Here is a 16,135-nt window from a genome sequence, read left to right on the forward strand (position 1 = left end):
GCACAAAGTTATATCCAGCTCTTCTCACGCTGCCGTTCCCAACCCCTGCATTTATTAACCAGAAAGCCTTCTAAATGTTATCTAGTAGCACAAATTAAGCAGTTTTGTTCTGCCGATCATGTTCCTTAGCTTGCTCTTTCATTTCCTCTCATTCAACATTATCACATTATGTTCCCTCTTCTTATGTGCTTTTCCTCTACACAAAGCTCTTTAAACAGCTGCAAAGGGGGAGGGACCACAATGCTTATGAAAACTCCACTTTGCAGAATGCTTCTGCCAGGTCCTACTGTCTGTCTCTTTCCAGGGATTTAATACCTCCAAGATTCAGGATTGCTTTTACATCTCTTGCTTGTGCAACCCTGACAACAGAGCCTACTGCGAGCTGTCTTAATTGAAGAGCAGTAACCACCTCTTCCTGTTATTGCCATGAGGAATACGTACACTCTCTTTCTCTTTGTAGTGGGCTCCTTCTACTTCAACGGTAAGTGATCTTTTCTTTCAGATACAGTTTGCAGGGCAGTGATAGCTTTTGTGGCTAGGAGGTAGGACAGTGATACATAAGCTCTCAAACCATTTCTACCACTTCAGTAGCTTGCAGACTTTAAGAAGATGCATGAAATACATTGTTTTAGTGCTGTTTCTAGCTCATTAGATAGGAGCAAATCCACTGTTATGGATACGTATAGATAGTAAGTCGGAGATAAAATGACAGAGCAGTAGGAGATTACAGTGATAATCACGAAAGAATGCTCCTTGTAATTCTTCCACAATCATCTGTGACAGGAAAAGCAAGTAGTGACAGTGAAAAAATAGAAGTGGAACTGAGACATAAACCATGAGGCAGACCTTCTCTACAATTATTGACCCAAGTTCATATATTTTGCTAAGTTCTTACTTCCTAATTGTTTGATTTGTATGTAACTAGTGTTTAAATGAAGCTGTAATATATAAACACATGTTAAAAAATGTAAACTTCTGTTAAGACCAGGTTTTTTTAGCCCATCAGCACGTCTTGCATTTGTTTAAGCCAACACGCACAGCTCAATAGCGGCACAGAACATTTACCATGGGAGCATCTTCCACAGGGCGACTCCACTGAAGTGTTTGGAGCGAAACTGAAACTGAACTAGGACAAAATCGCATCTTTCTCCTATTTACCTATTCAACCCATGTTTTTCCTTCTTCAGTTTCTGAAAGGCAACTTTTGAAAACATCTGCTATGGAAGCAGAGGGAGGGCCTACCTTAGATTACTTATTTTTAAACTCATTAGCATTCCCTTTTTATTCCCATTAATTGCAGTAGGAAAATTAAAATAGTCTCTACCATAAAATAAATTCACTGCTACTTCCATTGGAGCAGTAAGCACTCCAAATTAGTGCACATTACTGTAAGACACTATATTAACCTTTTTATTCGAGTACACTGAGAAGTAACATCATCAGTAAGTAATTTTGGAGAAGATAAATGCTATCTCATTGCTGAATCCCACTTGCTACTTCCTAATTACAGAAGGGAATTTGGTATGTCACCACTGTTGACATAAATCATACGTGATAGAAGAAAGAACAAAAAAGACAATACGTTGTACAAGGTATTATTTCTAAGCAAATATTTTTTCAACAGTTACTAAAATATCCAGTCAGGCATATGGGGAAACATGCCTTATCCGAAATGTTACCATTTAGACCGTGATAACTGTGCATGTGCCTGTATCTGTCAACATTGCTTCATATTCTGCTCTATTCACACCTATCATATTTGTAATGCCACTCTGAAAATAAGCAACGTAGCACAAGCTGAAGAGCTATTTCATTCTTTATATATAAATTAGAACACGTAAATGGGAAAAATTACACTGGGTAACGAATCAAATCTGTTTTTGTTTCTTCTACTGTGAAATTGGAAGCATCCTGGAGTAATTTTTTTAATGGTCATAACTCCCACAGAGAATACAAACTTACTGCTCAATCTGCACTGCAAGCTATAGGCAATTGGCTCTCCTTGACACGGAACAGATGTGCAGCATGTTCAGTGAAGCTACAATTTCCTCAGCTCAGGATCCACTCCGGTACTTTTTCCCAATTACTGCTTCCAGTACACAAATGCAGTTTACCCCCAAATGAAGGCTGCTTCATCATTCTTGTTAAGATCAGCTGTCCAAAAGCATCATTTTACTCCCGGTAACATTTCTGTCGATGACTGCTACTTTGAACAACAAAAAGAATTAGTGAGCAGAAAAAAAGTGCACTTGCATTTTTTCCAACTCTGAGGGGAAAAACACAAGTATTCAAATGTACTCACTAACATCATGAAATGCAAATAAGGACAAAATTGAATGACCGGTCATTTGGTTTTCATGAGGTGACAGCTGGTTACAATAATATTGGTAATGGGAAAGAGATGATAAAAATTATTCAAGGACCCTTCATTTTTATACTTTATTTAGAGGAGATTGGACCTAGCAACCTTTAAAGCAGTGCAGTGCTGACATCTAGTGGTATTTGATGTAAGCATCTAATTGAAATAGGAGAGTAGTCCTTTCGATATTTATTTTTGATGATTAAGTTATTGAAAGGCTGGGATGAGGTGGCAGTTCTGAACAGAATAATCCTTCGCTGTGGGAACCCCTTCCCTAAGAACAGAGAAGAGTATCTCTAAGAAATTCATTATTGACAGTGAAAACAATTCATAGAATCACGGAATGGCCTGGGTTGCAAAGGACCACAATGATGATGGAGTTCCAACCCCCTGCTATGTGCAGGGTCACAACCAGCAGACCAGGCTGCCCAGAGCCACATCCAGCCTGGCCTTGAACGCCTCCAGGGATGGGGCATCCACAGCCTCCTTGGGCAACCTGTTCCAGTGGTCACCACCCTCTGAGTGAAAAACTTCCTTCTGATATCCAACCCAAACCTCCCCTGTCTCAGTTAATTCAAACAAGAATTCACTGTTTGCTAGCAGCATTCAGCGATCACTGTATGAAACAAACCAAACTACAATCTATTCATATTTGAACTACAGCAGTCTGCTTATATCACTTACATACGCAGCAGCATGATTTTTGTTGGAAAAAAACCCCAAACAATAAAAATAACTAGCCAAGATTCTCTCTGTAGCTACCACAAGGCTTTTCAGCTATCCTTTTAAACACAAAATGATCCATTCCTGGGGTGCAGCCCCACTTTCTACACAGTATCAAATTTAGCTGAATCTTAATTGCAAAGGACAAGGAGAAAAAAAAAACCAACAACAGAATCTGGAGCTTAGCAAGGATCAGCATAGCTCTAGCTTGATAAGCCTTTGATTAGGGAGGCTTACACTGAGAAAGAACATAATATTAAAATATTACATGGTACTAGGACTTTTATAATGACTTGGACAGAAGTGCAAAGCAAGTGTGAATCAGAAAACAAACCAACACAACATTGGTATTCTCCCAGATGGCTTGGGATGTACTTAAGAAGCCTACTCTGAAGGACATAGTTATGGTTAAGCATGCGTGGCACAATTTTTGTGCCATAGCAGATACTGGTTTTAAAAGAATTAAAATGAGCCTGGTGATTATCTCATCCTTTCCCCAGAGCTTGAGTGAAAAAGCTGCTCTTAGAAATGAAAGATCTGTTTGACAAAGCTCTCTTCCACGTCTCTCTACTTGCTTACGGGATCATAAACAAGAAGTTCTTGCAGTATTTACTAATCTGAGTGGAATTCAAAAGTACCAAATTTCAAGAGAGATTTGTCTCCCTCCAGTAGCCTGGAGCCCAGTTCACGTGAAAACCAGGCACTAAAATGCACATAGACCTTGGATGCTTATGTACATCATTCTGGCCTTCTGACATCTGCCTTTCTCTGGATCTCATGGATACGCTATAGCATAAAAGCCACAACAAATCAATGTGCCACAAATGTAAAACACTTGTGTGTGGTGTTTTACTGCGTGGAACCACTCTGGGGAACAATTAAGCAAATATGCTGCACAGACACTATTCTCATTTCTGCAGTTTCTGGGGCAGTTAGGTACCCTTTCCTACCGAAGAATCAATCCATTCACTGGACTAGAATCTGTTTTCAAAAACACCTGTGTCCATCCCTGTCAACTGTATCACACAACACAGAATTACTCTACATATAGCAGAACTGCCCCCCTGCAAGGGGTCAATACAGTCAGCAGGACGTCACCAGGACCTCAGGCATCACTATTATTATGTGGCTAACAGTGTTTTGAAGAGTCCACTGCAGTGTCATGAAAAAGCACAAGTAAGAACATGGAACAGATGCATTTACCTCTGGTGTTGTGCCATAAGTCATTCTGCTCCACGCAGAATGTTCAGGCTCGTTTGATAGCAGCTTGCTGATCCTGTATTGTGCAGTTACCAAACTCCAGCCTTGGCCATCTAAGATTGAAATATCTGTGCTAGTCCGAATCAAATCAGGCTTTTTTTTCCTGACATGAAGTAAGGCTTAGATTAGCACTTGTAATTTTCATAGAAAATCATTCTGAAACAGAAACGTTGCAGGCTACCAAAGAGCTCACTATCGCTATGACTTCTGCAGCTCATCCACACTGATCACTCTCTCAGATTCTAAGTGTGACTGCAATCATTTTTCTGCCTCCTATGACAATGAAGAGAGAAGTCACACCCAGACTCCCTTCACTGGGATCTTTGAAACATTCTTTCTCTGCTGATAAGAGCATGGGTTTGCTTCCACTTTGCAAATGAGTTCCCAAAAGTACTTGTCAATCTGAGCTTTACCTTATACTGGGGAAAGAAACCCACAGTGCCCTGATTTTCCTGCTTTAATCTGTGCTCTATGACAGACAGCCCACTTCAGCAGGATGTTGGTGCAAGCACCATTCCTTCTGTTCACGCAAGCCTACAACAGTCTTCAGAAAATCAAAAACCCTCATTATTTCATGAAAATGATCTGATGCACAGGAATTCTGTGATCCCCACAGCTTGGCCCATGGTGTCCCTTCTATAACCCCATATCCGATATCTTACAGGAAGCACTGCAGCAGATGCTGAGGAAAAGCTAATGAACCACCTACTGAGTCCTGACAGGTACAACAAGTTAATTCGCCCAGCTGTCAACTCATCCCAGTTGGTATCTATAGAACTGCAGGTTTCCCTGGCACAGCTCATCAGTGTGGTAAGCTCAAATTCAGCTGTTCCTTTTTAATTCATTACTATCTACACAGCATACTAAGTAAAAGTCATACTGCTGTTACCTGTCCCTATTATTTTATAATTTACATAATATTTAGTAGGCGGGGCCCATACTGGTTTTACTTCGGAATGCATCTACAACAGGAAGGTCAGTCTATGCCTAAGCAATAAGGACAGCAGCCAGATCTTCATCCTATAAAATCCCACTGATCAAAAATCAAAATCATTCTATTGATTTCAGTGCAGCTGACATAAGTTACACTAGGTCAGGATCTATTCTGTACCGTGTATGTAATACTAAGCCATCTTTTGCATTGTGAAATGCAAAACGTGGTTTACTGGTATGAAAACAAGGCAGGAAGACAGCTCAAGATCCCACAGTATATCAGCAAAGCACAGTGAAATGTTACCAAGAGAAAGACATGCTAGTTCTGTCTGGAATAGCTTAACGTCATTAAATCAATCCTCATGTAAGCAACTCCCTATCTTCAATAACATTGAATCCAAAGGGTCTGAAAGACATTTTTACTCCAAGTTAACGTGTGTTTAACAGTCCTTCCAAGCCACAAATATACCTTGATGCCAAGACAGGTTTAGCATTAACAGCAGTGTGAATAAAATCTAGCACATAAGTGGGAATGATTTCATGAAGTGGGGCTTTCAGCTCTGCTGCTCTTTCCCTGGGTGAAAAAGGATACAGACAGTTGGTTCTCTGTATGGGCAGGGATCAAGAATGATGCAGTTCAGTCCCTGTCTCTCTGTTCCTTCACTCTTCAGGCAGAAGGCAAAATAAATGATCTTATGGGCTCTAAGAATATCAAGCACCTTCAGCAGCAAGGAAGTACTTTTCTTTTATCCCAATTCTTTTACCTCCTATCTTGCTCCTTCAGTAGAACCCCAAGTACACAGATCTGCTGCAGAGAAACTCCTACCAGTTCCATGAAGCAGAGACTGCCAGCCAAGATCTTTCATGACAAACCTTACATAAACTTTACACAAATTACTGGGCTTCTGAGTGGCCAAAATATGCCTTCTGTTTCAAATCAAATGCCCAAGAAAAAAAAAAATCAGCTTGTAGGGAGAAATTGTTCCCAAGTAGCAACATTCACACCAGCCACAATTGCTCGTTAAATGCCATGTGGAGCTATACACATGGAGAGTTACTATATATTAACAGTATATTGCTGCAATAACACTGAAGAACTTTTCTCTATGTCTTCTCCTGCAGAACGAACGAGAGCAGATCATGACTACAAATGTCTGGCTAAACCAGGTAATAGAACCCACAGAAGCATGCTCTTGTAATCCACAAATGCCACTGCTTTCGCTCCATCATAGTGACTGTTTTGTTTGTCTGGTCTGGATACTCCCATCACAATTGTACAATTCCTCTCTTAGGAGTGGATTGATTATCGTTTGGCTTGGAAGCCTTCTGACTACGAAGGAATAAATATGCTGAGAATACCTGCAAAACATATCTGGCTCCCAGACATTGTGCTTTACAATAAGTAAGTAAAACATCCATAGTTTATGCAGACAGCAAACAAAATCATAATCATATATCAATAAAAAAAGCATCAGAACCAGTGAAGTAGGTCTTAGAAAATTCTGAAGCAAAATTTTGTAACTTTTAGCCAGTATCAAGTATACCTGACTGAGGTATTGCACTTAAGGACTTCAGCAAAACAAAGTCTTAGAGATTCCAGCAGACCTGGGCCACGTCTGCAGCATGGGTTGTCTGCATGGGTTGTCTGCAGCTGAGACACAAGTCTTTATCAGATTAGATTATATGGCAAGCATGAACTGTAGGTACAAGCACAGCTGCACACTGCCCACATTTCCAAAAAGACATCTGCAGTTCTATCAGATACCTTAGGTGCTCAGCTACATTTTTGCCTCTTACTTCTCTCCTTCCAACACAGACTCCAGGACATAAACCTGTTACAAAGTCACAGGCATCAGAAATCCATCAGTTAATATTCATTTTCAAAACCAGATTATATTCTATTTTCATAAAGCATTCAAAAATCGATTATAAGAACATAATAAATCTGCCAACATTTGACCCTTTTGCTTCACAGTACAAAGAAAAAGAAAAGCTTGGTAGTGGAATAGTCTAATACTGCTTTCCTACAAACAAATAACTGTCATTTTTTTTATGTTTGTTTGGTTTAAGTCTCTAGCAGATCCCTGAAGTCAATAATACCAAGTCTTTGGGAAAAAAAACAAACAACAAGCAAAAACACATACTGCAATGTATAATACAATTTCATGATACTCTGAAAACCAATGAATTCAGGAATACAGAACGGTTTACTGACATGTACAGATGGGAAACTTAGGAAGTTTATATATATCTGAATTAAGTCCCTGGAATCCTACTACAGAGATCAGATTTGAGAAATATTTAAATACTAAAAACTACTGCGTTAGTCACAAAATAATTCAGCCAGTGGATTAGGATGTATTCTGCCTAGTCAAATCTTGTTCTGCTAAATTGTGACACTGCCCTCTGGCTTCTTTCTTCCTTATTCCCCAAATGGTAATGCTTAATGGACTGTAAGGGCAAAGAACACTTTTTAAAAGCTTCCTAAATGTACAGAAACAAGCTAAAGCCTCCCCATATCGAAACTTCTACAGCAGTACAAAGATTCAAGTTAAACCTCTAAAGGGTGATCTCCTTCCTACAACCTTCTCCTGCAGAAGCAGTGTTTCATAGGCATCAGAGTCAGCCAGCAAAAGCTCATACACACTCACGCATAGCACACTTGAAAAAATGCACTGAACATGCTAAAATACAATAGATTTCAAGAATATTTCTCAGCAGCTGACCACTTTGAATTCCTGCCTCAGGATACTTCATAGGTTAAAAAACTCCATGCTGCTTGCCCAGAAATATTGGACAGGAAACCACACTGAAAGCTGACTGACAATGATCTTCTCCCTGAACTAAAAGACCCATCTTAACACAGGAGACTCTCCTGGGGAAGTTCAGCATTTGGAGGAGATACAAAGCCAAGATCATTTGTGGGCATTAAGAACTCCGTGGCTTGTCTGTCCTGGTTTTGTAACACGCAAACATTAACTGGAATGATATGATAAATTATAAACCACATAATTAGATTTTCTCTGCCTGCACTCTCCCTGCATTTCCAGCTAACACTGCTCATCCCTATTTCTTTGTCTAAGTCATTTGGGAGTGCTGCTGTGTGCTCCTGGCTGCGGCTGTGTTCCTAATCAAAGGTACCTCCATTTTCATGCTGGATGACCCATTTTTACCCAGATCTCAAAGATGTTATAAGCCTTAATTACTTTAAGAAATATTTAAGAAATATACTTTGAGTTCAAAAAGTATACATTTTTTTGTATACACACAGGACAAAAAGTGCACATTTTTTTATTTAGTAATCATTTTATAAAAATTGTTTACTGTAACTACTGGATAAAATATCAGTTCTCTGCCTGGGAGAAATGCATACATGAATCTCCCTGTCAAATTATATAGCTGCCTACAACACAGAATTCAGTACCGAAATCTTACCAAGCTTTAACTCTAGCAGCTGAGGCCCACAGGACAAAGAATGCCAAAGTTTTTCTGTCTTGAACTTTTCCTGTTAATGTTTGCTGGTCTTCTCTCCTGTTTCTGTCCTGTCTCTTTCATTAGTGCGGATGGTACGTATGAAGTTTCGCTATACACAAACGCAATTGTACAGAACAATGGAAGCATTCGCTGGCTGCCTCCAGCGATTTACAAGAGTGCCTGCAAGATTGAGGTTAAGCATTTCCCATTTGATCAACAAAACTGCACCTTAAAGTTCCGGTCCTGGACATATGATCATACAGAAATTGATATGGTACTTAAAACTTCCATGGCAAGCATGGATGACTTCACACCAAGTGGAGAATGGGACATTGTAGCACTCCCAGGAAGAAGAACTGTAAATCCTTTGGATCCCAATTACGTTGATGTGACATATGACTTCATTATTAAAAGGAAACCTCTTTTTTATACCATCAATCTTATAATTCCTTGTGTGCTAATTACATCCTTAGCCATCCTGGTGTTCTACTTGCCTTCAGACTGCGGTGAAAAAATGACCTTATGCATATCCGTGCTGCTTGCTTTGACCGTGTTCTTACTGCTGATCTCCAAAATTGTTCCTCCAACATCTCTAGATGTCCCACTGATTGGGAAGTATCTCATGTTTACAATGGTACTGGTGACCTTCTCGATAGTTACTAGTGTCTGCGTACTCAATGTCCACCATAGATCTCCAAGTACTCACACTATGCCTCCATGGGTAAAGCTGGTTTTCCTTGAAAGACTCCCAGCCTACCTGTTCATGAAGCGTCCAGAAAATAATTCTCCACGGCAAAAGCCGTGCAACTGCAAAAAGACAAGAGCAGAGAATCTCTGCATGGACCCAGCAGACTTCTACAAGAACTCTACTTACTTTGTGAACACAGCCTCTGCCAAAAAATACGACATGAAGATCACTGACACTCTTGACAATGTCAGCAGCCATCAAGATTTTAGGTTAAGAACAGGCACAAAATTTTCTCCTGAAGTCCAAGAAGCGATTGATGGAGTCAGTTTTATAGCAGAGCACATGAAAAGTGATGACAACGACCAGAGTGTAAGTAAATCTCCAAACTTCTTCCCTTGTCCCCCTCTGTAGCGTGTGTTCCTTCAGGAAGGAGATTTGTACTCTCTAGTTACCTTGAAGCTTTTAGAGATATTCTAGGTAAAGGTTAAAAACACTTAATGAATAGTAATTTGGTAAAGCCATCACCACACAAAAAGAGAATGCTGACCAGTAAGTCAGGAAACACCCTTGAAAAAGCTGTTGTCACCTTCAAGTAGTGTTTAGCAGGGAAAACAGTAATGCTGACTGCCAGGTCAGAGAGAACTCTATTTGAAAATATTTTTCCCCATCATATTCAGACAGACCGTAACACATCAGCTCATGTTAACCAGTGTACCTGCAGCTCAACCTCTGTGAACACCCTAAGACCTCTATACCTAGTTGAGCAAGATGAGCTGCTGTTTAAGTTGCTCTGTTACAGCAAACACAATGGGTAGAATTGAAATCCTAATGCCAGCAGAACTGATACTTCTTCCATTTGAGTTAAGTCACACTTGTTATTGGCTATGAGAAGTAGAGGGTTCAGGGCACACGTAAGCAGTGCTGCTGCTGTCCTGTTCACATGCCCTACCCGAGCTACTGGCCAGCACACTGCAGCTGGTACAAACACACCACAGATAATGCTCAGAAATACTCAGATGGTTCAGAGTTTTGTTTAGACCACAGTTAAGGAAAACTGCCAAGCATCCCCTCTGTCATCCTGCTCAGTCCCAGATCCCAGTAGGACTATAGGTTCTTTATTCCTGCCCCCTCCTTCAGCCAAGCAGACTAAATGAAGCCTGGCTTCTGATACTGCAGAAGTCCCTTGAGGAGCATGCTGCTGAGTAGTTCATGTTTTCTATTAACTGAAATTACTGTCAATATAAATAAAGATCAGATGCTAACATTCAACATGACCCTACACGCACTGAAACTGACTGAACAGAAGCACACTTCACAGAGCAGGCAAAAAGTTTTCTAATAGCTCAGAAATCCTTGCAAGAATATGCTGCATTTTAAAAGATCCAACTTGAGACTAAGAGCAACTTTCAAGGGTATTTCATACATTAAAAATGAATAGAATGCTTTTCACACAGGGTCCTCTGATACTGCATATTACTGTTTTATGGACTCATAACCTTAATTCCTGCTATCTTCCTTCATCTGATAGCAACTGTTCGTGTGCATTTACTACAGCCTCATTTCAGAAGTGCAAAATTTCCATTAGCAGCAGTGGGAATTAGAAGTGTGTGCTGAAGGAAAAATATGTAATGTTCTAATCTAAGACAAGAGATAAATGACAAGCATGGTGAAGTCACTGAGGTGACAATGTCCTGCATATAACGAGAATCAATGACAGAGGAAAAACAATCATTCTTGAGATGCAAATGAAGATTGATATATTCATCCTTTACAATGAAAGCCAGAAAGTCACTTCAGTTTGAGAACAGAATCCAAGACTAGTCTTATGCTGTATGTTTCACACACAACACATGTAAGGCTGAGGGGATTTTAATAGAAGCAACAGTATTAATATGCATTAAACCACTTGATTAAGAAGACTGCTGATAAGAAAAGTCAGAGGCTAACCTTGTTTAACGGCAATAAATACTCTCTCTCTTTGTCCACAGAGATTAATAGCATCTGCAAATTAAAATTAAAGAAAAAAGATCCTTAATTGGATTACACCGTAGCTCCTTCCGGAACAGCACCAGGCAGCCATGCCCTGTACCTCACACATCAAAGACAGCTAAGAAATATTTACAGTATTTTTCTCCACTGCTCGGAATGGTTGCAGGAGAAAAATTCCTTCCTAAGTCTAAAGTCAATTTGTTCCCTGGACCTGGAGGTTTATTTCCTTTTATTTTCATAAACAAAGACTGCATCAGCAAGAGGAAGAGCAAAATAACATGACAAATTGCTAATATCTTTAATTGGCTTTTTTTTTTTCCAGGTCATTGAAGACTGGAAGTATGTTGCCATGGTAGTGGACAGGCTGTTTCTCTGGATATTCGTCCTTGTTTGTGTTCTGGGCACTGTTGGATTATTTCTGCAGCCGCTCTTTCAGAACCACATTGCTGCCACGAACCCTTAGCTCTTATCTAAAATTGCCAATGCCTACATAGATGCTGGGTCTCATCCTGCTCTCAGTTGCCCTCTGCTAAATCCAGAGAGATGTCAAACGAGTTGCTCTCCCATCGGATTTATGGTAGGGATGTGGAAAGCAGCAACATTATTTTGATAGGAAAAAATGTTCAAAAAAGAAAAGGAATCATTTTTCCCAATGGGTTCAGTACTTCTGGTGATCTCATGGCTCTTCTTTCAACTCGTTGAAGCCTGAATATTAGAGAAAGACATTTCCCGTATAATATGCCAGCTTGGCTCACAAGGATTATTTATTAAAAGGGTATTTTATATACATTGCCTCAGGAAAGCCATTTTCTTTCCCTAGAATACTGCAGTTTCCATGCTCCAAAGAAGGCATTTATTTCCTCAAATGCATCAAAATGATTTGTGCCTGATTTATACAGAGCTTGATGGGTGGAATCATTGTTTAGCTGTGTTGGCTGTGATATTTAAGACTGAACTGAGAAACAGAGCCATACTTCTGGTTTCTCCTCGTGCTGTCCCTGTAGTAGGTTAATCAACCGAGGCCAAATTAATATGTAATATTAAACATTTATATGCTCTGTTCAGTGACAAAATGTAAATAAAATGTAAAAATTCTCCCTTATATATAGTCCTGAAACGTTCCTACAACTTTTAACAGCTCATGTAAGTGGCATTCATGTACACCTTCATGAATCTAAGGCTAAAAGTAGAAGAAAGCATCCTGGGGACAAACCAGCTGTGAAAGGTGGCTAGAACGTGGATAAGACACCTGAGAACAGACCTGCATGTTTTACTGAGGAGATGTTAATGCAGGTTTAAATATCATCCTAAACAAACATATATGTGCTATAAAAGTACCTAACACAGGTAGTGTCTTGGCAAAGGACAGATGAGGGCCTGAGCATCCTGCCACAGGACAATCCCAACAAACACTGTTTCAGCCTTCCTCTTAACCTCCACAAAGAGAAGCTCACTCCTGATATTCTTCAAGCTAAACCAAACTCAGCTTCTCCTAGAGGTGTTATCAGGATACATACCAATGTTACAAGCACTAACAGGTACATCTAATGACTGGTGAACAAATTTAAAGTTCACTACTTGTGCAGGGGATCTGGCTCACCTGTCCTGGAGGACAATTAGCAGACACTTAAAGCTATCTTCTTCAGCAGGCTGCTTTTAGGGGCACCTCTGGCTTGATTTGCTTGAACTTAGTGATGTCCCTACTTAGATCACTGCTACAAATAATGACACAGATTTACACATGCCACAGAAAGCTTCCCAATTGTTCACAGAAATTCCAGGACCTTTGCTGACCCTTAATTGCTCCCAATAGCTGGAGTGCTTGGAGAGGTAGGCTTCCACCCAGAGGCCTGAGCAGCGTAGCACTGCCTGGTGCCCAGCAGCCTAGGGAACATACACTCAAAAAGCAACACAAGCGGGGTGAGTAAGGCTACATGAGCAGCAGTAGCATCTCCTCTAAGCTGTATGCTAGAAGAAGGAATGGTTGTAACACTGTCATCCTCCCTTCCAGTCCACTTCTGCTCTGCACTCAAGCTGAGTCAATTGCTGAACAACAGAGCAGGAGGGAGGCCTGCAGGTCAGCCATAGTAACCCAGGAGCACTGTGTGAGCATAGAAGCTGCTGCATCCTCCTCTCCCAAGGGGTGGCAATGCTCTTGTCCTCTCCCAGACATTAACTGCTCTGGACATATCCCATGGGGCCTGGATGAAGGTGTGGAGTTCAAAGGGGTTAAATCTGCTTCACTCACCTCAAATGTCTAATCTTAAACCTAAATAGCACAGCTGTTTAGCTGCAGCAATAGAAACAGTGGCTGTGAGATGAGAGGCAGCTCTAGGGAACAGAGGAGCACTTTGCCCATCCCAGGAGACTCCTCTGTGTTAGGTTATCTGCCAACAGCTGCCATGGCACAGAATATCATAAGCACATGTGCACACAATGCCCCAGCTGCTAGGTAGCTCTTTCTGCTTACAGAGAAGCCAGAGCGAAGCCAGAGCAGCTGCCGGTGCTGCACAGGCAGTGTAAAGGTGGAGGTCCTTTAAATCCCACAACCCTGAACAGCAAATCTGAGCAAGGCAGCACAGACCTGAGCGCAGACTTCAGTGCTATCACAAACCACTGCACGTTCCCACGGGGCAGAAGGTAGAGGGGGTCACCCAGTCAAGCAACCAGAGACACAGCGAGTCAGCCTCAAACCCTGCAGTCCATCAAGCAAACTGCTGCTGGACCTGTCTGGAGCAGAGACCCTTTTCTGTGCTCCTCTCCCCCCACCAACACCACTTTTGTCTCTGTCGCACCCTCAGCCATCAGCCTCCTACCAGTCTCCTCCCCAGTTCCATCTTCTCCACTTCTCCATTCGGTGCTGCCTGAATGGAACTGAATTGAGGCCCCCACTGTAATTTTGCCTCACAGTCAGTCTTACTCTTCACAGGCAGCCACAACTGACAACATTTGGCTCCATAACCGCTCCTTCTGACAAATTCTCTCTTGCAAAGACAAAAGTTTCAGAAATGATTTGGCATCTCAGCAGGCAGCCACCAGAGAGCTCAGGCAAATGGAGACCTCTGACCTGACAAACACAGAAAGGGCTCTCAAAAGGCACAGCCCTGGCCCCAGGAGCACCCCTTAGGAGCTAGAGCTCCTCATCTAGGATATGGTGAGCTCTGGTGCCTTCCATATACCAGAGCCATCTGACACCTTTTTAATCACGAATAAGGCAATATACTTTTCCCTAGTTATGCTTTGGAAGAACACAATTGTATTTTTGTAGATTTTTCAGAAGTAGTTTGATCCACAGCAACCTTCAGAATGGAAAATTTCACCCAAGTTGTTAAAGTTTTGAAGAACTTTATCCTCTTAAAATTGCAGTTTGAAACTCAGAAATGCTATCTTTGCCTCCCAGCAGCTCCTCCTATGTAATAATAAAGCCATCCCACCTTAACTTGTCAGGCAATCACAGGGTTTTCCATTTTGATTTCTTGACAAAGTTTCAAAAATAGAAATTTTCCAGAAAAATGGAAGCATTAAAAATGCCAGACTACAGACCAATACAAATATAAGGCTTGAGTTCATCAAACAAATTAAGGTTTTGACAGCAATGTAAAAAAGAAGGAACATGGTCATTCCACTGAACTGTTTCAGTGGAAGCACACAACCAGCCTCTGCTTCCCACCTAGTGAGGAAAAGGCTCCGGTGACACCATCTCCATTCCCTACCATTACAAAAGCCTTGAACGCAACACACCCTGCATGCCCTCGGAATGTGCAGAACTGCCAGCACCGCCACACGTGTGCCATCTGCCTCCAGGTGAGTGTATCTGGGATTGTCTCTGCACTCCTGCAGTGGAAGCAAACGAAGACCAGCACAGACAGCCTTTAATAGCAGAAGCACCAATACCGCAGAGTAGAGCGGGAGAAAAATCCTTTCCTCATCACGAGTTGTTCGCGATTTGATCTTAACAAATCTTAACAGAGAAACGCACGAAGTAAGGGCATGACGTGACACGTGGTTTTTAAAAAGCAAAGGCAATGCAGTTTGCTGTTGCAGATATTCTTAGGTGGATGAGCTTTCCCTTGCCTATAAAAATCCTTCTTCCATGTAGTTCTGCAATGCAGTCATGGTGACGTGTTCTTATCATATCTCTCTCCCCAGACATAGGAAATAATCCTACTACAAACCGGAGCTGATTTCACCAGGAGCTCCATCATGTGATGTTAGAGACAAAATATCTGTGCACTCAAACAAAGCTGGAAATTTCATCAATTTGGCAAATAAACAAAATACCTGTATTTCTGGATACAATGGCTCTTCACTGCCTCTACATATCAGCCATTTCCAAACTCTTCTGGTTTAGACATTGAATGTGGGGGAACATAGGGTGTGATCTGGTCTTTGAAGCTTTAGCTCATTTCTAGTTGGGACTAAAAAGAAACAAAGAAAAATCCCAGTTATAATGCTGCTTATTCATGGAATGCGTGAAGGCAAAACGAGAAGGAAGGACAACAAAATGTATCCATAAAGGGTTAAGCTACAAGACCAAATGTCTGTGTTCTCTAGAAAAAAAAAATAAAGAAAGAAATAAAATCAAATGGACAGTAAAGCTTATTTCCTCAAAGCTAATAGAATTACAGAAATTATCCTAAGAGCATGTGTCTGGGGACGCAGTGAATGATGCTCTGAGAGATAGAGCAAACAGGATAAACAAGCTCTGT

At 41.0% G+C, this 16,135-nt stretch overlaps 1 protein-coding gene and 1 long non-coding RNA gene across 2 annotated transcripts; both read left to right on the top strand.

Annotated features, from left to right (window-relative positions):
- The first annotated feature begins 231 nt into the window (after positions 1-231).
- CHRNB4 (cholinergic receptor nicotinic beta 4 subunit) lies at positions 232-12,525 on the top strand. The gene is made up of 6 exons (NM_204819.2): positions 232-481; positions 5,007-5,152; positions 6,398-6,442; positions 6,568-6,677; positions 8,834-9,806; positions 11,749-12,525. The coding sequence occupies exons 1-6, from the start codon at positions 427-429 to the stop codon at positions 11,887-11,889; spliced, it is 1,470 nt and encodes a 489-aa protein (NP_990150.2). The 5' UTR covers positions 232-426; the 3' UTR covers positions 11,890-12,525.
- A 1,361-nt stretch (positions 12,526-13,886) lies between these two features.
- On the top strand, positions 13,887-15,712 carry LOC121111656. Its single transcript, XR_005862863.1, has 2 exons — positions 13,887-15,230; positions 15,576-15,712. It is a non-coding gene; the product is annotated as an uncharacterized LOC121111656 (long non-coding RNA).
- Positions 15,713-16,135: the final 423 nt, after the last annotated feature.

The sequence above is a fragment of the Gallus gallus genome, chromosome 10, assembly GCF_016699485.2.
Source record: "Gallus gallus isolate bGalGal1 chromosome 10, bGalGal1.mat.broiler.GRCg7b, whole genome shotgun sequence".
In the NCBI taxonomy this organism is placed as follows: Eukaryota; Metazoa; Chordata; class Aves; order Galliformes; family Phasianidae; genus Gallus; species Gallus gallus.

Bases quoted from the DNA above. Each gene is read 5' to 3' on its own strand.
- CHRNB4 (NM_204819.2), top strand. From the start codon at position 427: ATGAGGAATACGTACACTCTCTTTCTCTTTGTAGTGGGCTCCTTCTAC. The intron at 5,153-6,397 runs GTAAGCTCAAAT...CTTCTCCTGCAG, and splicing joins TGGCACAGCTCATCAGTGTG to AACGAACGAGAGCAGATCAT. The intron at 6,678-8,833 runs GTAAGTAAAACA...CTCTTTCATTAG, and splicing joins GACATTGTGCTTTACAATAA to TGCGGATGGTACGTATGAAG.